General features: G+C 39.3%; 2 protein-coding genes across 12 annotated transcripts in view; one reads left to right on the top strand and one right to left on the bottom strand.

Moving 5' to 3' along the window:
* The window catches only part of LIAS (lipoic acid synthetase), a 139,084-nt gene that overhangs the window by 3,972 nt on the left and 117,790 nt on the right, over positions 1 to 17,322 (bottom strand). The window lies entirely within an intron of this gene.
* The window catches only part of PDS5A (PDS5 cohesin associated factor A), a 52,977-nt gene that overhangs the window by 31,009 nt on the left and 4,646 nt on the right, over positions 1 to 17,322 (top strand). For 9 of the 11 annotated variants that reach the window (XM_083754836.1, XM_083754833.1, XM_083754832.1 and 6 more), the window contains exons 17-32: positions 125 to 240; positions 638 to 743; positions 1,483 to 1,643; positions 2,529 to 2,652; positions 5,011 to 5,169; positions 5,338 to 5,406; positions 6,876 to 7,012; positions 8,008 to 8,131; positions 8,535 to 8,739; positions 9,023 to 9,137; positions 10,040 to 10,172; positions 12,367 to 12,486; positions 13,620 to 13,682; positions 14,404 to 14,549; positions 15,407 to 15,512; positions 16,189 to 16,544. In XM_083754836.1, coding sequence (XP_083610962.1) covers positions 125 to 240; positions 638 to 743; positions 1,483 to 1,643; positions 2,529 to 2,652; positions 5,011 to 5,169; positions 5,338 to 5,406; positions 6,876 to 7,012; positions 8,008 to 8,131; positions 8,535 to 8,739; positions 9,023 to 9,137; positions 10,040 to 10,172; positions 12,367 to 12,486; positions 13,620 to 13,682; positions 14,404 to 14,549; positions 15,407 to 15,512; positions 16,189 to 16,544 — 2,240 coding nt within the window. Of the gene's footprint in view, positions 1 to 124; positions 241 to 637; positions 744 to 1,482; positions 1,644 to 2,528; positions 2,653 to 5,010; positions 5,170 to 5,337; positions 5,407 to 6,875; positions 7,013 to 8,007; positions 8,132 to 8,534; positions 8,740 to 9,022; positions 9,138 to 10,039; positions 10,173 to 12,366; positions 12,487 to 13,619; positions 14,009 to 14,206; positions 14,550 to 15,406; positions 15,513 to 16,188; positions 16,545 to 17,322 lie in introns of those variants that run through there. The other 2 variants (XR_014567976.1, XR_014567977.1) reach the window with 2 other exon arrangements.

The raw sequence follows: 17,322 nt of genomic DNA, 5'->3' as shown, positions 1-17,322 counted from the left end.
GACATGAGTTATGGAGCTAGTGTGGCTTTTGTTTTTGTTTGTTTGTTTGTTTGACTCATTCGGAGTATTGCTTGTACAAATTTATTGCAGATTTGTCATAACTTAATCCTTTTATTTTATTCAGAGGGAGATTGCACGAAAACTTGCTAATCCTAAACAGCCAACCAATCCTTTCCTGGAGATGGTAAAATTTCTTTTGGAAAGAATTGCCCCTGTACACATTGACTCAGAAGCCATCAGGTGAGCTTGACTGACAGCTGTCCCATCTTAGTGTTTTTGCAATGCAGCTCTTTACTGTTGCTAATATGAGTTTCTTTCAAAATCTGATTTATCACTTCAAAGTAGTTAGGAATGAATTTAAACCAATTAATAAAAAATAAGATTTGCTTTTAAAAATAAAATGGAATATTGAACAAAGGTGAAGTTATGTTGAAAATTTTATTGAAATAAGAATATTTCAATAATGTTCTAGATTATTGTGAAAATAAGCAATATTCAGAAGAAAACTGGAATATTAGACTGACTTAGCTATATAGATAAGCCTTTCTTTTTACAAATAAATAGATGAGTGAATGTGTGGATAATATGTAAGCTGTAAGTGTATATTTAAGCTCCCCTCCCCCCAATTTTTTCTTAGTGCATTAGTAAAGCTGATGAATAAATCAATAGAAGGGACAGCTGATGATGAAGAGGAGGGTGTAAGCCCCGATACAGCTATTCGTTCAGGGCTTGAACTTCTCAAGGTACTGTCTGTAAAATCACTTGTTTTGTAATACTTCTAAATTCACTACACTGCAATCCATTTCAGTATTCTTTTGAAGAGTCAGTGCTGCTTCTTGACATTTAAAACCTTTCTTCAAATGCTGACATTCACTTGAAGAAACCTATGGAATGGGCCAGCAACACTCCTTTTTAATCTCTTTGTACATTGCATAATGCAGTGAATTTTAGATGTATGTTGTCCTAGGTATTGCATTGTGTGTAGATGGATTAGATCAGGGGTTGCCAGCCTTTTTTTGGATGAATGGTCACAGTTCAAATTTTGAGAAAGTGCTGTGGGCTTGAGGGCCAAAATGTCCGCCATGGGGGCACTGAACAATTCTCATGGGTGTCAAGGTGGCCGTGGCACAACACAAAATTAGATAAAATATAAGCAGTATAGCAGCTTTATAAGGTAAGAAAAGAACACCATGGAAGTGTGGATGGGAAGTCAATCGATAAGAGAGATTTATTCTGATGGTTGTCTAAAAGAATTTGTAAAATTTGAAACGCTAATGCAAAAATGTTATTAAAAAATAATAAACTCTGAAAGTCAAGAATTGGGACTTCCACAATATAATCTTAGTGTTTCCCACCCCTTCCTTTGCGGCAAGCACAAAGGGAAATGAATCTATATTTAGATTTATACCCTGCCCCACTCCCAGATATTCAGGATTCATTCATGAATATGCTTTTCTAATTTGTTTTGATATGTGTCCATAGGTTCTGTCTTTCACGCATCCTACCTCGTTCCACTCTGCAGAGACGTATGAATCTCTCCTGCAGTGCCTCAGGATGGAAGATGATAAAGTAGCAGAGGCAGCCATTCAGATATTCAGAAACACTGGGCACAAAATAGAAACTGATCTGCCCCAGATACGATCGTGAGTGCATGTCTTCAAATACCATAAATGCTTTTGGTACTGTCTTGTCTTTCAGCTTTTTGATATTAGACAATCTTCTTCTTGCTGGTGCAAATACGTATAACCTCATTGCCCATTACTATTGCATCCCTTAATTCAGAGGTTTTCAAACTTTTTGAGTCCACGGCTCCCTTGACCAACTGCATTCTTTCTGCGGCACTCCTGTGGGGCCCAGGAGCCCAGTTATGTCACCCCTTGCCTGCAGAAATGGCAGCCTCTCACCCTTTTTTGAACATTCTCCTTGTGCAGTGTTCCCTCAGCCTCCTCTCCCCTCCGCTCTCCTTTGGAGTCCTCTGGGCAGCCACTGCGGCCACCCCTGGTCTCTGAGCTGCCCATCCTGCCCCAAAAGAGATGTCTTCCAGAGGTACCATTTACCTGCAGAGCTTTTAGCCAGGGCTTTGGCTTTAAGCAAGCTGAGAGGGCATCAGAGGAGGGAGGGAGGGAAAGAAAAAGGGGCAGAGGCCAGTGTTGCCCATGGCACCCCTGACCATCATTCAAGGCACCTCAGGGTGGCACAGCACACTGGTTGAAAACCACTGCCTTGATTTGTAGTTAGATTTTTTGCCAGGTTGGGAAGAGCGGTGAACCTTGGTGCTCATGTATGTCTTAAGACCATAAAAGAGCCATGCTTGGATCTGTCTAATCTAGCATCCTGTTTCATATGGGAGATGGTGGGGGTTGTCAATGACCAATGTATTTGAACTACCTTTCCACCTAAGAACGTGTGCTCTTAATTTAATTTTATATGGTGGTTCTCTATGTTTCAAAAAAATCTTGCGTTGACTTCCTGCAAACATTACAGGAATTTATTTTTGGTATAATTTTTTTTGTGCTAACTCTATACAGAACCCTTATTCCTATTTTGCATCAGAAAGCAAAGAGAGGAACACCTCACCAAGCAAAACAAGCTGTCCACTGTATACATGCCATATTTTCAAATAAAGAAGTTCAGCTTGCACAGATTTTTGAGGTAGGTTTTGTCTGACTTGTTAAAAGCCATGAAAGGATGGAATCACAATTATCATACCTTTTGAAATTATTCTAACAACCCAGGCTTTTCAAGGAATATATAACACTTCAAGAAGTGGTCAGGGTCCATTAGTAGTTAGCAACATTTTACTTCCATTAGAAGTATTAGAAAATTAACTAATGCTTTATTTGATTGGCTGAAGGACTGAAAGTTAAGGGCACATTTGTCAATGTATTGAAACTATTTTTGTTTTGGTGTGTTACTGTATCAGGAATGTTGATCGCACCAGCATTTAACTTTGTTTCTATTTAAATAAACTTGTATATAATACATTCAGTTTAAGGCACGTAATTGATAGCTGATAAACATCGCTTGACAAGTGGTGGTTTCACTTGGTAAGTTCAAGTTGCAACAACACTTCAAGCCTGCCATTATTCCTCACCTCTATAGTGTCTTGATGGAATGGAAGAGTTCTTCATACCAGCATGCCCTTTTGACACCTGGTGATAGAAAGAACTTTACAACATAAGAAGAGCCCTGCTGGATCAGCCCAAGGCTCATATAGTCCATCACTCTGTTGTCACAGGGATTTAATTGAGAAGCCCATAAGCAGGATCTGAGTGCACTAGTGATCTCCTCACTTGCAATTTCTAGCCAGATAGATAGATAGATAGCTATTACCATACTGCCTCCAACAGCAAAAGCAAAGCATAGCCTTCATGACTAGTAGCCATCAATAGCCATATCCTCCCCGAACTTGTCATATCCTGCAAGACTTTCTACTCACTTAGAACCGATTCAAATGTGTTTTCCTGTTTGACTATCAAACCATTCTGACATTATGAATTCTAGAAAGTTCAGTTTATCTACTTACACCTTTACTCATGAATTTGACTATTGAAAACAAAGTAGGAAAAAGACCATGCCAAACCCATTCCTCAGTTTCAGTACTGCACTTTGTTTAGTTTTTGGGTTTTAACAGGAAGTATACACATTGTGTACTTAGCTGCTTGCCAAGCAAGCAAAGCCTTCGGTTTAATGAAGTTTAATGTGCACGTTCTGGACACAGCTCTAGATGTTATAATGCAATGTTGCCCCTATAACCGTTCCCAAAGGATGCAGGAAAGATGATCAAGCCCAATAATTTGATACTGGGCACTGAGGAACCATAACACAACTTGGTATGTATGTTAACTGTCAGGCCTGGTCGTTGTCCTCTTCAGATCACCACACAAACGCTTCTTGTTCTTTTATAACTTTTTATTGTGTATTAACAAAACAATCTTATAAACAGTTCTTAAATATTATTCCTCAGAGTCACTTCTTTCAGATACCTTCTGAGCTCTGCTTCTCCGTGACCAGCCACTCTCAAAATGTCGAACGCGCCCTTCCCTTTGTTTTCCCGCTCTTTTTTCTAACCTCCTGGCTAGAGCTGGCTGGTATCTCCCCTCCTCCGAATCTGAGCTAGAACTTAACCCTTGCCTTTCCTGTGAACAGCCGATCCCTCCCTGTTGTTCTTCTTGCTCCCTTCTATTAGCTTCACTGCTCTCCTTCCCCCCTTGGGGAATGCTTTCTCCCTCTGATAAACTGGAAACTTCTAACTCTTCCCTGACATTAACATATAATTCTCCATTTGCAACATGACTCCCAGCTTGACCCCTGCACCCATTTTAAAGGGGCAAGAAAAGCTACAATTCACTGTAATACAATGTCACAGTGAAACTCGGCATATATATTTATGACACACTGCTCTGATTAACCTCCAACTCCACACTCATGCCCAAGGGGCAAAAGTAAGATGCAAAATGGAATGTGAATTGAGCCTTCCCAAACTGTTCGCTTACCTCGAGTGATGTGTGCCTGCTTGTGCAACTGTACTTCCAGTTTCTTTAATCTCCCCCTGAAGCCCCCTGCACCCTCCAATCTGTTCCAGAGGTTCCCTCAATATTCCAGAGCAGATTTTGAGGTGGGGGGGGGACTGACGAAGGAGAAGCCCCATGGTATGAGCAAATGCCCACTTCTATTACATTGGACCATATCCCATGTCTTTATCATACCCTTCCTCCAAGGAGCTCGTTGGATATGAACTCTTCTACCCAATTGCAGATGGTGTAGCATAAAGCGCTTCTGAAAATAAGATGGATATAGGGAACAAGTTGCTCTCTTGGTGTAGAGTGCTTAAGGTATTTGATTTTTAATATATTGGTTCATACCAGTATATTAAATTGAGTAAGAAACTGAGCTTGTACTGCATTTTGGGTCTTCTTGAGATATATATTTGTAACAGAACTATACAGGTTAGTATTTTTTTTTTGGAAGTACGTTAATGTGCAATAATAATTCTCTCTCCTCCTCCAGCCTCTAAGTAGAAGTTTGAATGCTGATGTTCCAGAGCAACTTATAACACCATTAGTTTCTTTGGGTCACATTTCCATGTTGGCACCAGACCAGTTTGCATCACCAATGAAATCCGTAGTTGCAAATTTCATTGTAAAAGATCTCCTGATGAATGACAGGGTAAGGCTCAGAGAGATATAATGACTTTATGGTGAGAATGAAGAATGTTATGTAAATATCTGATGCTATATAAGCTTGCAAGATGAAGGCAAAATATATTAAAATTCTTTTAAAAAATCTTTTGTGCATTTTTAAAAATTGCTATCAATCATACATAAATCTTTGCAGTCTACAGGTGAGAAAAATGGGAAATTGTGGTCCCCCGATGAAGAGGTTTCTCCAGAAGTTCTAGCAAAGGTACATTAGTTTCTTACCTTTAATTGTAAGGCATAGCAATTTCTCACAAAAATGTACAACAGTATTAAATCTATTTGTCAATATAAACATAAACAGGAAAGCTTGGCCTTTGTAACGTATCTGCCTTCAAAGAAATTCAGTTTCTGTATGTCTGGTCGTACAAGTACGTTGCTCTTTATTTGCTGATAAAGGGTTGTTTCATTAAATGCTCTTCGAAGTTGGTGTAATTAATTTGTTACAAATGCCTACTTAATCTCTGTTCAGCTAATACACGTGAAATGTGATATTTGCATCTTGCATTATGATGAAATAGCTTTTTAAAAATTTCTTATTGTTACTTTTATGTTATGTAAATGAAAATGGAACAAGGTAAGTAAATGAATAAATGCTTAGAATCTAGACAGCCATCTCCTAAAACTGAAGTTAGAAGGCTTTACGGTCTTAAAAATGGAATTACCTGTCTTAAGTAACAAGTTCACATTTTTTCAGTTGTTTCTACAGTACATGACTACATACATTCAAATATATGATAAAGCAAATTGGAAAAAAAATGTGAGAAGCATGTTGCAAAAGTATTAATCTTCCTTTTTTTCCAATTCGGTTTTTGTGTTATGTCTTGGCACAGGAATCACCAACCCAGTGCCATTGGGCACCAAGTTAGTGACCCTTGTGTATGGGGTTGGGAGGGATTTTTAAAAATTGCAAGCGCTTCCTTCACCCTTGGTGGGGCATTTCTGAATGTGTGGGTGCTCAAGTATGCTGTGCATGTGTGATTGAGAGAGATGCACTTGGCTTGGGGGGGAATGTGGGAGGGAGAGAAGGGATGGGTTTATGTGTAGCCTAAGATATTTGTGGTGTGCATGTGTGAGAGGGAGGGATATATTCATCTGTGGTTTGTTTGTATGTTGTGGTCTGAGAAAGAGAGAAGGAGATGCGCATTGAAGAGAGGGAGAGATGCATGTGTTCCTGTGGTCTGTAGGTGTGTATGCTGAGTTTGAAAGAATAAATGAGAGTGGTGTAGCCACCTTGTATTTCCCCCCGATACTCAGGCTCCCTGCTGTTACTAGTCAGCAACATTGTCTACGTGTGTGGAAAATATTGTGTCACCTCCAGAGTCAGAATCAGGAAGACATAGCTGACATCCCACAGCAAGCATGAGCTTGTCTGAGTGGGATGAGGGAAGTAGCAGTGACCATACTCTCTCGAATTTTGTTTTATGCAGCTGTTTTGTGACTGGCACCCAGAGGGTTTTATCAAAATTAGAAATGGGCCCCCTGGTCCAGAAAGGTTGATGACCCTTGTTTAACATGAAATTCACACAGGTTTTTTTCTATTCTGAAATTGAATGTGAATACAATTTTCAGTCGTTATATTTCAATAGAGGAGGCTTTCAAATCGTAGGCAGTGAACTAAAATATACTTAGTAATGCTGTTAGAAGTATCAATGACTTGATTTTATCTGCTAATAGGTTCAAGCAATTAAACTTCTAGTACGTTGGCTTTTGGGTATGAAAAATAACCAGTCAAAATCTGCAAATTCAACACTCCGGTTACTATCAGCTATGTTGGTCAGTGAAGGAGACTTGACAGAACAGAAGAGAATTAGGTAAGACTTCCCCCAAATTTTCACTGATAACAGTTCATATTTATGTCCCAATCCATCAAGTTGCTTAGAAGCAAGAGCTGTGTATATAGAATTTATTGCGGTGGATGATGAAGCCACTGGATTGGGTAATTCCCTTATCACATGATGGAGGCAGGAGCACAGAATTGTGGTAGGCAGGCTTAAATTAGTTTTTCAGACTCGCCAAGCAGCAATAATCAATGTACATACCTAGAAAAGAAATCTGAACATACCTGCCTACCTCCCCCTGGCTGATGACGTGCCCCCAAAATAAATAATGTAACTCCTTAAACAGAGGAACAAAGGGAACCCTTAAATAAAGCCTTGGCGGTAGTCTGAAATTAGCACAACTGCAGACCACAGCAGGGAGGGTTTCAGTGTCTTCACCGTCCACCTTATAAATCTACTCTTCAGTTAAGACCAATTGTTCTTTCCCTTATTAGATCTGAAAGAGTGGACACAAAACATTTATTTTGTTTGCTTGCTTGTTTGTTTGTTTTAAACATTTTCTAGTGTTCCAGACATATAAATAAACGTGCATATAGTGTTTCCATTTTAAATTCATGGAGTATTTTTTCACATTTCGTTTACATTCTGGATGAGTCACTTGTCCTATGCATTGTGCAGTTGGGGGAAGAGAGAGAACTTTGGGAGGGTAATGATCTTTGGTTCTATTGCATAGTGTTTGTGCAGGGGTTTTGTGTCAGCATCACATGGGTAGGTCCTTTATTTATATACTTATTTATTTTTGTGGGCAGCTACAGCTCACAGTGTTTTGGGATGAGTTTTCTCATCTATGTTGCAGTGTGTGTAAAATCTACATGGAAATGTTTACAGCATTGTGACCAGGAAGTTAGTTACTCAGCTAGAAGTCATGACATTTCCATGAAATTCTAGAAGTTTCATACTGCTTATGCATCTTTAGACACAAGGTTGTCTTCTGAGAGACAGGGATAATTGTCTTCTCTTGTATGCAGCAAATCTGATATGTCCCGTCTACGTCTGGCTGCTGGCAGTGCCATAATGAAGCTTGCACAGGAGCCCTGTTATCATGAAATTATTACCCCAGAGCAATTCCAGCTCTGTGCATTGGTCATTAACGTAAGTAATTGTCTTTGAAGAGCTGTGAGAGGAACAGTTAATTAAGGTAGGGCACATTCCCTATCATAAAGCTACTGTTTAGTCTAAGCTTGCCTGTCTTTCTTTCCTTAAACCAGAGCTTTCCAAAATGTGTGTCATGACACATTAGTGTGTTGGCTGCAGTGTGTCACCTTAGTTTAACTTCCATTTGCTAGTAAAACTGAATTACTGTGTTGTGAAATGAGGCATGTCTAAAAAGTGTGTCACCAACGTGAAAAGTTTAGAAAGCTCTGCCTTAAACTTTGCAGATACTGCACTGTCTGCAAGCATATTTTACTGTTTCACAGAATTGTTTCTGTTGACACCCATATGGTTTGCTTAGTTGCTCAGTTGCACTTGTCCCGTTTTTCCCCCTCTCTTGCAGGATGAATGTTACCAGGTGAGGCAGATATTTGCTCAGAAGCTGCATAAAGCACTGGTAAAATTACTGCTCCCATTGGAGTACATGGCAATATTTGCATTGTGTGCCAAAGACCCCGTAAAAGAAAGGAGAGCGCATGCAAGACAGTGCTTACTTAAAAATATAAGTATACGGCGAGAGTACATTAAACAGAACCCCATGGCCAATGGTTAGTAAATTTGCTTGCAACTAAAATTGTATCTTGTGGCATTTCTATTTCAAATTCTGTTTTTTTGGTTGTGGTTGAAGAATATAATAGTTGTGTTCATATATGCTCTGAGAGTTCATTCCTTAAATCTTCCAATAATCACACAATTGAATTAACTTCACAATATTTTTGTAAAATGTGTTACAGCTATATTGCTTACTTGCATAATAGAAAATTTTTTCTCTGGTGTTGGCTACGTGTCATTACATTATGCTTAGAACATGTTTATATTATGTTATTCCAGAAAAGCTGCTATCCCTGCTGCCTGAATATGTGGTACCATACATGATTCACTTGCTGGCCCATGATCCAGATTTTACAAAACCTCAAGATGTTGATCAGCTTCGTGATATCAAAGAGTATGTGTCATTCTCTATTGGATATTTGAAAAATGCTAATTTAGATGTTGGATAGATACAGCCCCCAAACTTTCATTTCGCACTTCTAACAAAGAACAATGCCCATTTTTTACTGTAAACTTCACGATTGTTACTATTTGTTAAATTTGTGTATCGCCCTTCATCCGAAGATCATAGGGCAGTTCACAACACAAATTAGGATTTCCTCAGGAACTCTTAAAACCATTCATTTTGGTGGCTCTTGTTCACACAGTGTATTTTGTTAAATTCATATATGCTACTCCTCTAAGTTGCTCAGAATGTTGTTTAGGTATTATTCAAAGGCAGTCTGCTAGGCAGGCAGCTTACTGGACCAGACCTGCCTGTTTTCCACAGTAGATAGAACCGCATCATGTGTCCTCAATGCATTCTGAAGAAAATCTTAGCATCTGAAAAATTATACAACAGCAGGCTTGAGTACACTGTTGTTGCTGCATGGAGACTGGTTTCCATGATGGCTACCCTTTTTGGATAATCATGGTTGTTAATTTGGGGGCAGGGGAGGTTGGTTTTCAAATTACCAGGCTCTGCAAATTTGAGAGGATTCTACTTACTAAGCTTCCAGGCCATATTTTCCAAAGCTTCAACCCCTGCCCCCGCATTCCTTCTCCCAGCTTTGTAGAACTTCTAAGGACTTCTTCCTGTGGCTTGCAATTCCCTCCTTTTGCCCTAATTTGGGTGGGTAGGGATGGTCAAATTTCCAGTTTATTGTATTGCTAAAATCATGCATTGTGGGATACTGGGACATAACATTTTGAGCTGGAAGGGAGGTGTTTTCAGACTCAAGTATGCTTTCTTTCTTGGGAATGTTGTTAGTGGTGCTACATGCAACTCATAGCATTGGGGTGTTTCGATTTCATTAGGTGCCTTTGGTTCATGCTGGAAGTCTTAATGACAAAAAACGAAAACAACAGCCATGCCTTCATGAAAAAGATGACAGAAAGTATCAGACTTACGCGGGATGGACAGTCTCCAGATGAGCCAAAAGCCAATGAAGTAAGAAATGTGGTGGAAAGAGATTGGTTTTGAAGTCAGTTTTTGAACAAGATGGACAGAATGCTTCAGAGCAAGCAATAAGCCAGAATCTCATTTCTCTCCAGAGAGAATTTTAGTTGTAAGCATTTTGTGTTAGCAATCTCATCTTTACAGAGCGAAAAAGTTAATCCAGCAGAATGTAGTTGTCACCGAGCAAGCAAAATCTTGTTTTGTTTCCTTTGTTGTTCCTCCTCCTCCTCCTCTTCTTTCTTTGCCACATTGAATGTTTGTTTTGTGATCGCAAAAAAAGCCAACCACCACAAAATTCCCACAGAAGGGGAAGCCCTGGATCTCCTCTTACTTGGGGCCCTTCTCTGAGTGCTTGGCACAAATAAGAATTCTCTCCTCCCCCTCTTCATATGGCAGCAGTGTGCTGATCTGTTTCACTGGCTAGGATATGGTCCAGCCACAGCACAGGTGCTAAATCAGCAACATTGGCTAATGTTATGGGCCGAATCTGGGATCAAGCGAGAGGAGTGTCTTTCCCCCTCTAACCTGCTCATAGGCCATAAAGGGAGGCCTTGTTAGGGGCTTCACATTGCAGTCTCTGAATTTCCCACCTAAGTTTCAGTATTTTCTTACCTTGCTATGGGCAAAGGTTAGCCACAGCTTAACAGAGTTGGGAGGAAGCTTTTGCTGCCAGTGAGGGAAGTGGTGTTGCCTCCCTCATATGTGTGGTTTATTGTAGAGTTCTGGATTTCATGCTCAGATGACAAGAACAGCCCAGAAGATCAGTTCCATGCCATTTTGGCTTGAGATTCCTGCTAGCTTCTCCAGTGTTCTTTCAGCATGTGGGTTGAGTGGTGGTATCTGTCAGGGAACTGCCATCAGTGCCGGAGGGAGAGAGCAAAAGCCAGAGGGATTCCAGAGAGCGTCCAGGGATCGGGAGAAGCAGCCCATCTTCTGGGGAAGAGAATCAGCGTAGCACCAGTGGAGAAGGGGGGCAGATGGGGGAAGCGGCAAGGCGGTCCCATGACTCCTTGCCTGGGACCAGCGGGGAGAGTAGGGGTCCTCCGTTGCCCACGCCCTCCTTGCGCAGAAGGCTTTCGCGCAGAGAGAGTAGGAGGAGACTAGGCGTCAAAGAGCTTCTTTGCTGGAAGAAGTTTAAGAAACGCCCACTGACAGATTCTGCCAGCGATTGAGTCAGCCACGGGTGAGTGGCTGTCTGGACAGAAAAGGTTCACTTTGGCAACCCAGCCAGGTGTTTGCACCCAGCCGGGGAGATAAGCACCGGCTTACGCACGAGCAACCCCTAGAACCATTACAGTATCAATCACCATTTGGACTGTTGGATGGATCCTTGCCCCTCACCACACCAAATTCTGCTAGCTGTAATTAAATATGGACAGATCGAGTCTAAACCAGTCTGTATCAATGTTGCATATGTTTATTCATAAGTCCGTCCTGTCCCACTTCCATGTTTATCTGAAAATCAACACGAAAAATTCATATTTAAACATGGATTTCATTACATATCTTCTTATAAAATACCAGTTCATCTCTATGTACTCATTTCTAAGCATATATTACCTGAAATACTCATTGTTAATATATTTTGGTAGGGGTATTTTGAGCTAAGAGCTGTCACAGAATTTGGAGAAGTGCAAAATTCAAAGGATAAATATGTGCCGATCTGCACGTTAGTTCAGGAGGTGTGGATTGGATCACAGAAATCACATTTCTCAAATATAACTAGCTGTAATCAATTTATGTTACAACCTTTTTTTAAAAAAAAAAGTCTCTGTAGTTCTTACTTCTCCTCTTACCGTGTGTGGAGGGGGGACTAGTTTATTGAAACAATAAGAAGCTAGGAATTGTATTCAACTAACCTCTTCATCATATTCTTCAATTTCAGTAGCTCTGCTCTGAGTAGGACTAGCTGTTACAGCAAGCTACTTAAACCTTAGTCCTGTGTGTTAGTAAAATTTAGAAAAAGCTTGCTTCATTTTGTTCAAAAGTATAGTGTAGAAAATTAGGCAGGATTTTTACAGTGGGAGATAATATGTCTACGGGGAATCCCATTTTTTTTTAAAAAAAAAACATAAAATAAGTCTGTAATGTAATTGGCATACTGATTTCTATATGTTATAGTTACATTTGTTTTAAGTTGTAAAGTGATTTCTAAAGTCCTTTTACAATTCCTCCCCTCCCACAGAAACTCTATACTGTATGTGATGTGGCCCTGTGTGTAATCAACAGCAAAAGTGCTTTATGTAATGCAGAGTCTCCAAAGGATCCTGTATTGCCAACCAAATTTTTTACGCAACCTGAAAAGGTAATTTTATAGAACAAACAAATCTTTTTGTGTTCTCTTCTACTTAAGCGTACCTTCAAATATGGGAACTTTGTTCTTGATTGTATTTTCTAAATTACTTATTTAGATAATTATCTAACTATTGCCATGTTCTCTTCCTCTCCAGTGAAACAAAATTGCTCTTAAAACTTATTTGTGGTCGTATTTTTTGGACATTCAGCAATATTGAATCTGCCATTACTAGATTATAGTGAAAGTGCCAAGCTAAAGAAATTAAATCTACAGGTGTCTATAATATGCAAAATCAGTAGCACTTTTAATAGCACTCTCCTAACGGGACAAAAGTTTACTCTGTTTAGCTTAGTGCATATTACTTAATTATGCTTTAGGACCTTCCATTAGTGAGCCACTGTTGAACATTAGTGAGCCACTAGTGAGCTCACTGCCTAGTTTTCTGATTTAGCTTTTATAGAGGAGTTTAGATCCTGTTATTATAGTGATTACATGCACCTCAGGGTGGCTAGCAGCAATTGAAACCAATACGTACTGTATTAAGGTGTTATCCAATTTTAATCATACTTGGGATAGACCCATTGAATCCATTTATTTTAGTGAGTCTCCCCAAAATGTTCCATAGAATAACAATACAAAACAGAGGTTCCACAGATAATTTTCTTTCCAAAATTCCAGTTTTAACTTAAATGACAAAACAAAACCCTGCTGGACAAGACAGGTTTTTTCCTCTCTGTTGAAACATAGTGGAAAAGGCCTCTAAATGCTCCTCTGCTTGAAATGCAATTCACTGTGTAATCCCACCAGTACCCTGGGCTCAAAAAACAGGTCTCACACTTCTTGGGTTGCGGTCCTGTTTTATGAACAAAGTTTACTTGGGGGAGGAGCTATTTTGAATAAGGGTAGGGAACATTTGGTCCACCAGATGTTAGGACTCCAATGTCCATCAGCTCCAGCCAACATGGTCGGGATGATGAGACTTGTCGCTCAGCATCAATTGGGGAACCAAACGTTCCTCACCTCTGATTTAGAAGCACTTGTTCTTGAAAACTGGAAAGCATTTCAGAATCGCTGCTCCCTGTCAAATTACATAATCTATCATGAAAATACTAAATAACTTCTTTTTCTCTTCCCCCCCAAAGGATTTTTGCAATGAAAGGAATTATATTTCGGAAGAGATGAGAGTTCTTCTCTTAACCGGAAAGGTGTTGTTTCTACTTTTTTTTATTTGACATGTTGTATAAACCATGAACCCTTTCAGTTTCTGAGAAATGATAAAATTATATACATGACTAACTCAATGCAACCCATATAGGCTGTATTTATTTGAGTCTAAATCCCATTGAATTCTGTAGGACTTTTTCAGAGTGCAGAGGACAACACTGTTAAATTACTTACAGGTTCACCTAAAGCGTCTTAGCCCCTTTGATTTCAGAGCTAATTTGTCGGTTGTGGGTCAGCTTCACTAAGATAAAACAAGAGCTTTTATTTTTATGTAAAGGGTGTAAGGATTTTGTATTGATTATGGACTGTGACTTTGGGATTCTCATTCTACAGGGTTTAAAAATGTATGCTTTCTGCTGAATCTCTGAGTACATTTTAACGCAGTGTAAGAAACAATACTGAGACAATTTGTACCTCAATAATTTAGGCATGTGGTGAACTTGAGGTTGTGGGGGAAATGAAGCCTTTCACTATAACCTTGGAGCTATATCACATTTATAAGTAGGAGAAAGTTCAGGAATTTTCACTGGGCTAGTTGTAGCTGCAGCTATTTAATGATATCCAATTAATATGTCTTATAGACCAAAATGCAAGGGGCCATTTTATATATTGTAGAGATTTTTTAAAAAAATATATACATTGTGAATTGTGTGTTTGCATGTATTTCAGACTTATTAAAAAGCCTGCTCTTGTTCATTTTAGCCCAAACCAACCGGTGTATTAGGTGCTGTAAATAAACCTTTATCTGCAACTGGAAGGAGACCATATATCCGAAGCGCAGGATCAGAAACTGGAAGCAATAATAGCGTAAACTCTGAACTGAGCTCTCCTGCAGGAAACAGATCAAGGTCTAATACTTTTCAGCAATATAATTCAGATTTTAAAAAACATATTATGTTAAAGGATTCTCTCAATATAGGATTGTACTTTACTTCATTATGTGGAAAATTGCTATTTTTCAGTTTATGTATTTTATTTTTCTAAAATTCAGTGTCCTAAAGGAACATCAAATTCTTAGAATTCCAAGTCCTTTAATGATCTAAGTCTGCCAATCACTTCTTCACCTCCATTTTGAATTTTGAAATGAACATTTATATATTTGGTCTCACCATCAGCTTTCAATTGTATTACCTGTTAGAATGTTTTATGTAGTTGCAGTATTATATCTAATGAGGTTTGGATGAAGTTCACATTGCTAGTTGCACATTTTTCTCAAATTGGTAACTCTTCTACTCACACACACACAGCTTTATTGTGGTCCATAGACCCAAAATACACAGTACAATAATAGTATATATCAGCAGTTATTAAGGTGTAAAAACTGAATCTCAAACAACAGAACAGATTGAGTGCATATCTATGTTCACGTGGGATTAGGATTAACATTGAAATTAAGTATTTCAGGGTAGAATTTATTTTAAATGCATAGTTTTTTAAATAACATCTTCCACTTTCAACCCTGGGGATTGCTGTAGTTAAGAAGATAATGAATTTTAAAAGTTAATGCAGGATCACAATCCAGCACAGAAGCAGGAGCATACCTTTGCATTAGCATTAACCAGTTTACAAGAAATCTTGATCAGTTCTTTTACCTTCTTGATCAGTTCTTTTACCAATTAGGCTTAAAGAAGGGAAATAGATTTCTTTCCCTTCCATAATTTAACAGAAAACAAATTTATATTGATTTTTAAAATTCTTCCAACAGAGAGCAGAGTTCAGACATATCAGAAACTGGTGTCAGTGAAAATGATGAAAATCCAGTGAGAATTATTTCTGTCACCCCAGCAAAAATAGAACCTGTAAAGAACAAGGTATGGTTGAAATTTTTTAAAGCACGTTCTACTTATAGGTAATCCGACTAAAAAATTGTATCCAGGAATTAGTGACTAACATTTTAATATAACTGTTGCATTTTATTTGCCATTCCATGAAAACACATCCCAGATTGATAACGTCAACAGTTTCCCAACAAGGCAGAAGAAGTCAGTTTAGCAGTTGATAGCAAGGTTTTCCTTATTTATTCAAATATCCTGCTTTAATGTTGTTGTATTATGTTTTGGCTCCAGCTGAGCTGCTCTTGAGTGTGGTACAGAGAGAACTTTTAAAGCACATTAAATAATATTATGCAAGGACTTGTCATGCCGTCATCTGATAGTTTGTTTCATGCCCATAATGTTTTAAGTTGGATTTTAATTTAAGTAGAAAACCTAAGCCAGTAGACACGACATTGAGAAATACTTCAAAGCTTGTTGTATTTCTATAACGAGTTTCCCAAATGCTTCTTTATATTTTTGGGAATGAGAATTCCCCATTGCAACAGTATGTCCCCTTGGACCGATTATTTTGTGGTACTTGAAAGGTTATTGCTGTAGCTACCCTTGGAAACTACTTTCTAAAATGCTTGCAAGGTTTTGAAGCAGATACAACTGCCACCTGACTGTCAGGGATTCAGCTGACAACAAACTAAGCCTTATTTCCCCCCTCTAGGAGATAAACTCTGATCAGGCAACGCAAGGAAATGTTAGCACTGAGCGTGGGAAGAAAAGAACTGCAACAGCCACCGGAGCAGAAAATATTCATCAAAAGTCAGAAGAAAAAAAAACAGATGAATCGGGCCAGCCTGCCCCTCCCAAACCGAGGAGAGGGCGTCCTCCCAAGTCTGAATCTCAGGGCACCATGGCAAAAAATGCTGAAATGAGTAAACCATCTGGTAGGGGGCGGAAAAGGGCAGCACCCAGCCAGGAAGGTCCAGGGAGTTTAGAGGCAAGCAATGCCAAAGCACCAAAACAGCAAGATGCACCGAAAAAAGCAGTACCAGCACAGAGACAGATTGATCTACAAAGGTAAACACAAATACACTGCTTTCTTTCTCTGGGAAGTTGTCCTGAATTGGCTATAATTTGTCAGAAATGCCAAGTGACATCACAGTTAATCCTAACCATCTCCACGGAACTTCTTTTGCACTTTCCTGCACGCTGCTCCCCGCACTCTTTCCTCCCTCGTCACATGTCTCTTGTTTATTTGTGCCCTTTAATTCCTCTTTACTCAGCCTTAGTCCTTCCCCACCACACACAAGATCCAATTGCTGAGCAATACATGTTTTCAAAAAAAGCAGCTAATTCATTTGCATAACACAGGTTTTCTTTAACACAGAGATATGTGTGCATGGTTAAAAAGACATCCCTCAAAAGATTCCCACCCTCATGCAAATGCAGATGAACATCAGGGTCAAGGAGTGTGGAAGACCAGTTACCAAAAGTCTCTCCATTTTAAAAAGCCAGCTGACATGGAATATTCAGAGGAGCAGTGGCGGCTGATAAGTTGGCAGAGTGGCCAGCTCTTGGAGATCTGATCTTGCCAAAATCCAGACCATGGGTAGGCAAACTAAGGCCCGGGAGCTGGATCCAGCCCAATCACCTTCTAAATCTGGCCCACAGACTGTCCGGGAATCAGTGTATTTTTACATGAGTAGAATGTGCCCTTTCATTTAAAATGCATCTCTGGGTTATTTGTGAGGCCTGCCTGGTGTTTTTACATGAGTAGAATGTGCGATTTTATTTCAAATGCATCTCTGGGTTATTTGTGGGGCATAGGAATTCGTTCATTATTTATTTTTTCAAA

This window comes from Podarcis gaigeae, assembly GCF_964106915.1.
Source record: "Podarcis gaigeae genome assembly, chromosome: 9".
Lineage (NCBI taxonomy): Eukaryota > Metazoa > Chordata > Lepidosauria > Squamata > Lacertidae > Podarcis > Podarcis gaigeae.
Note: the sequence above shows the minus strand (reverse complement) of the source record. Positions and strands in the feature narration are given on the sequence as shown.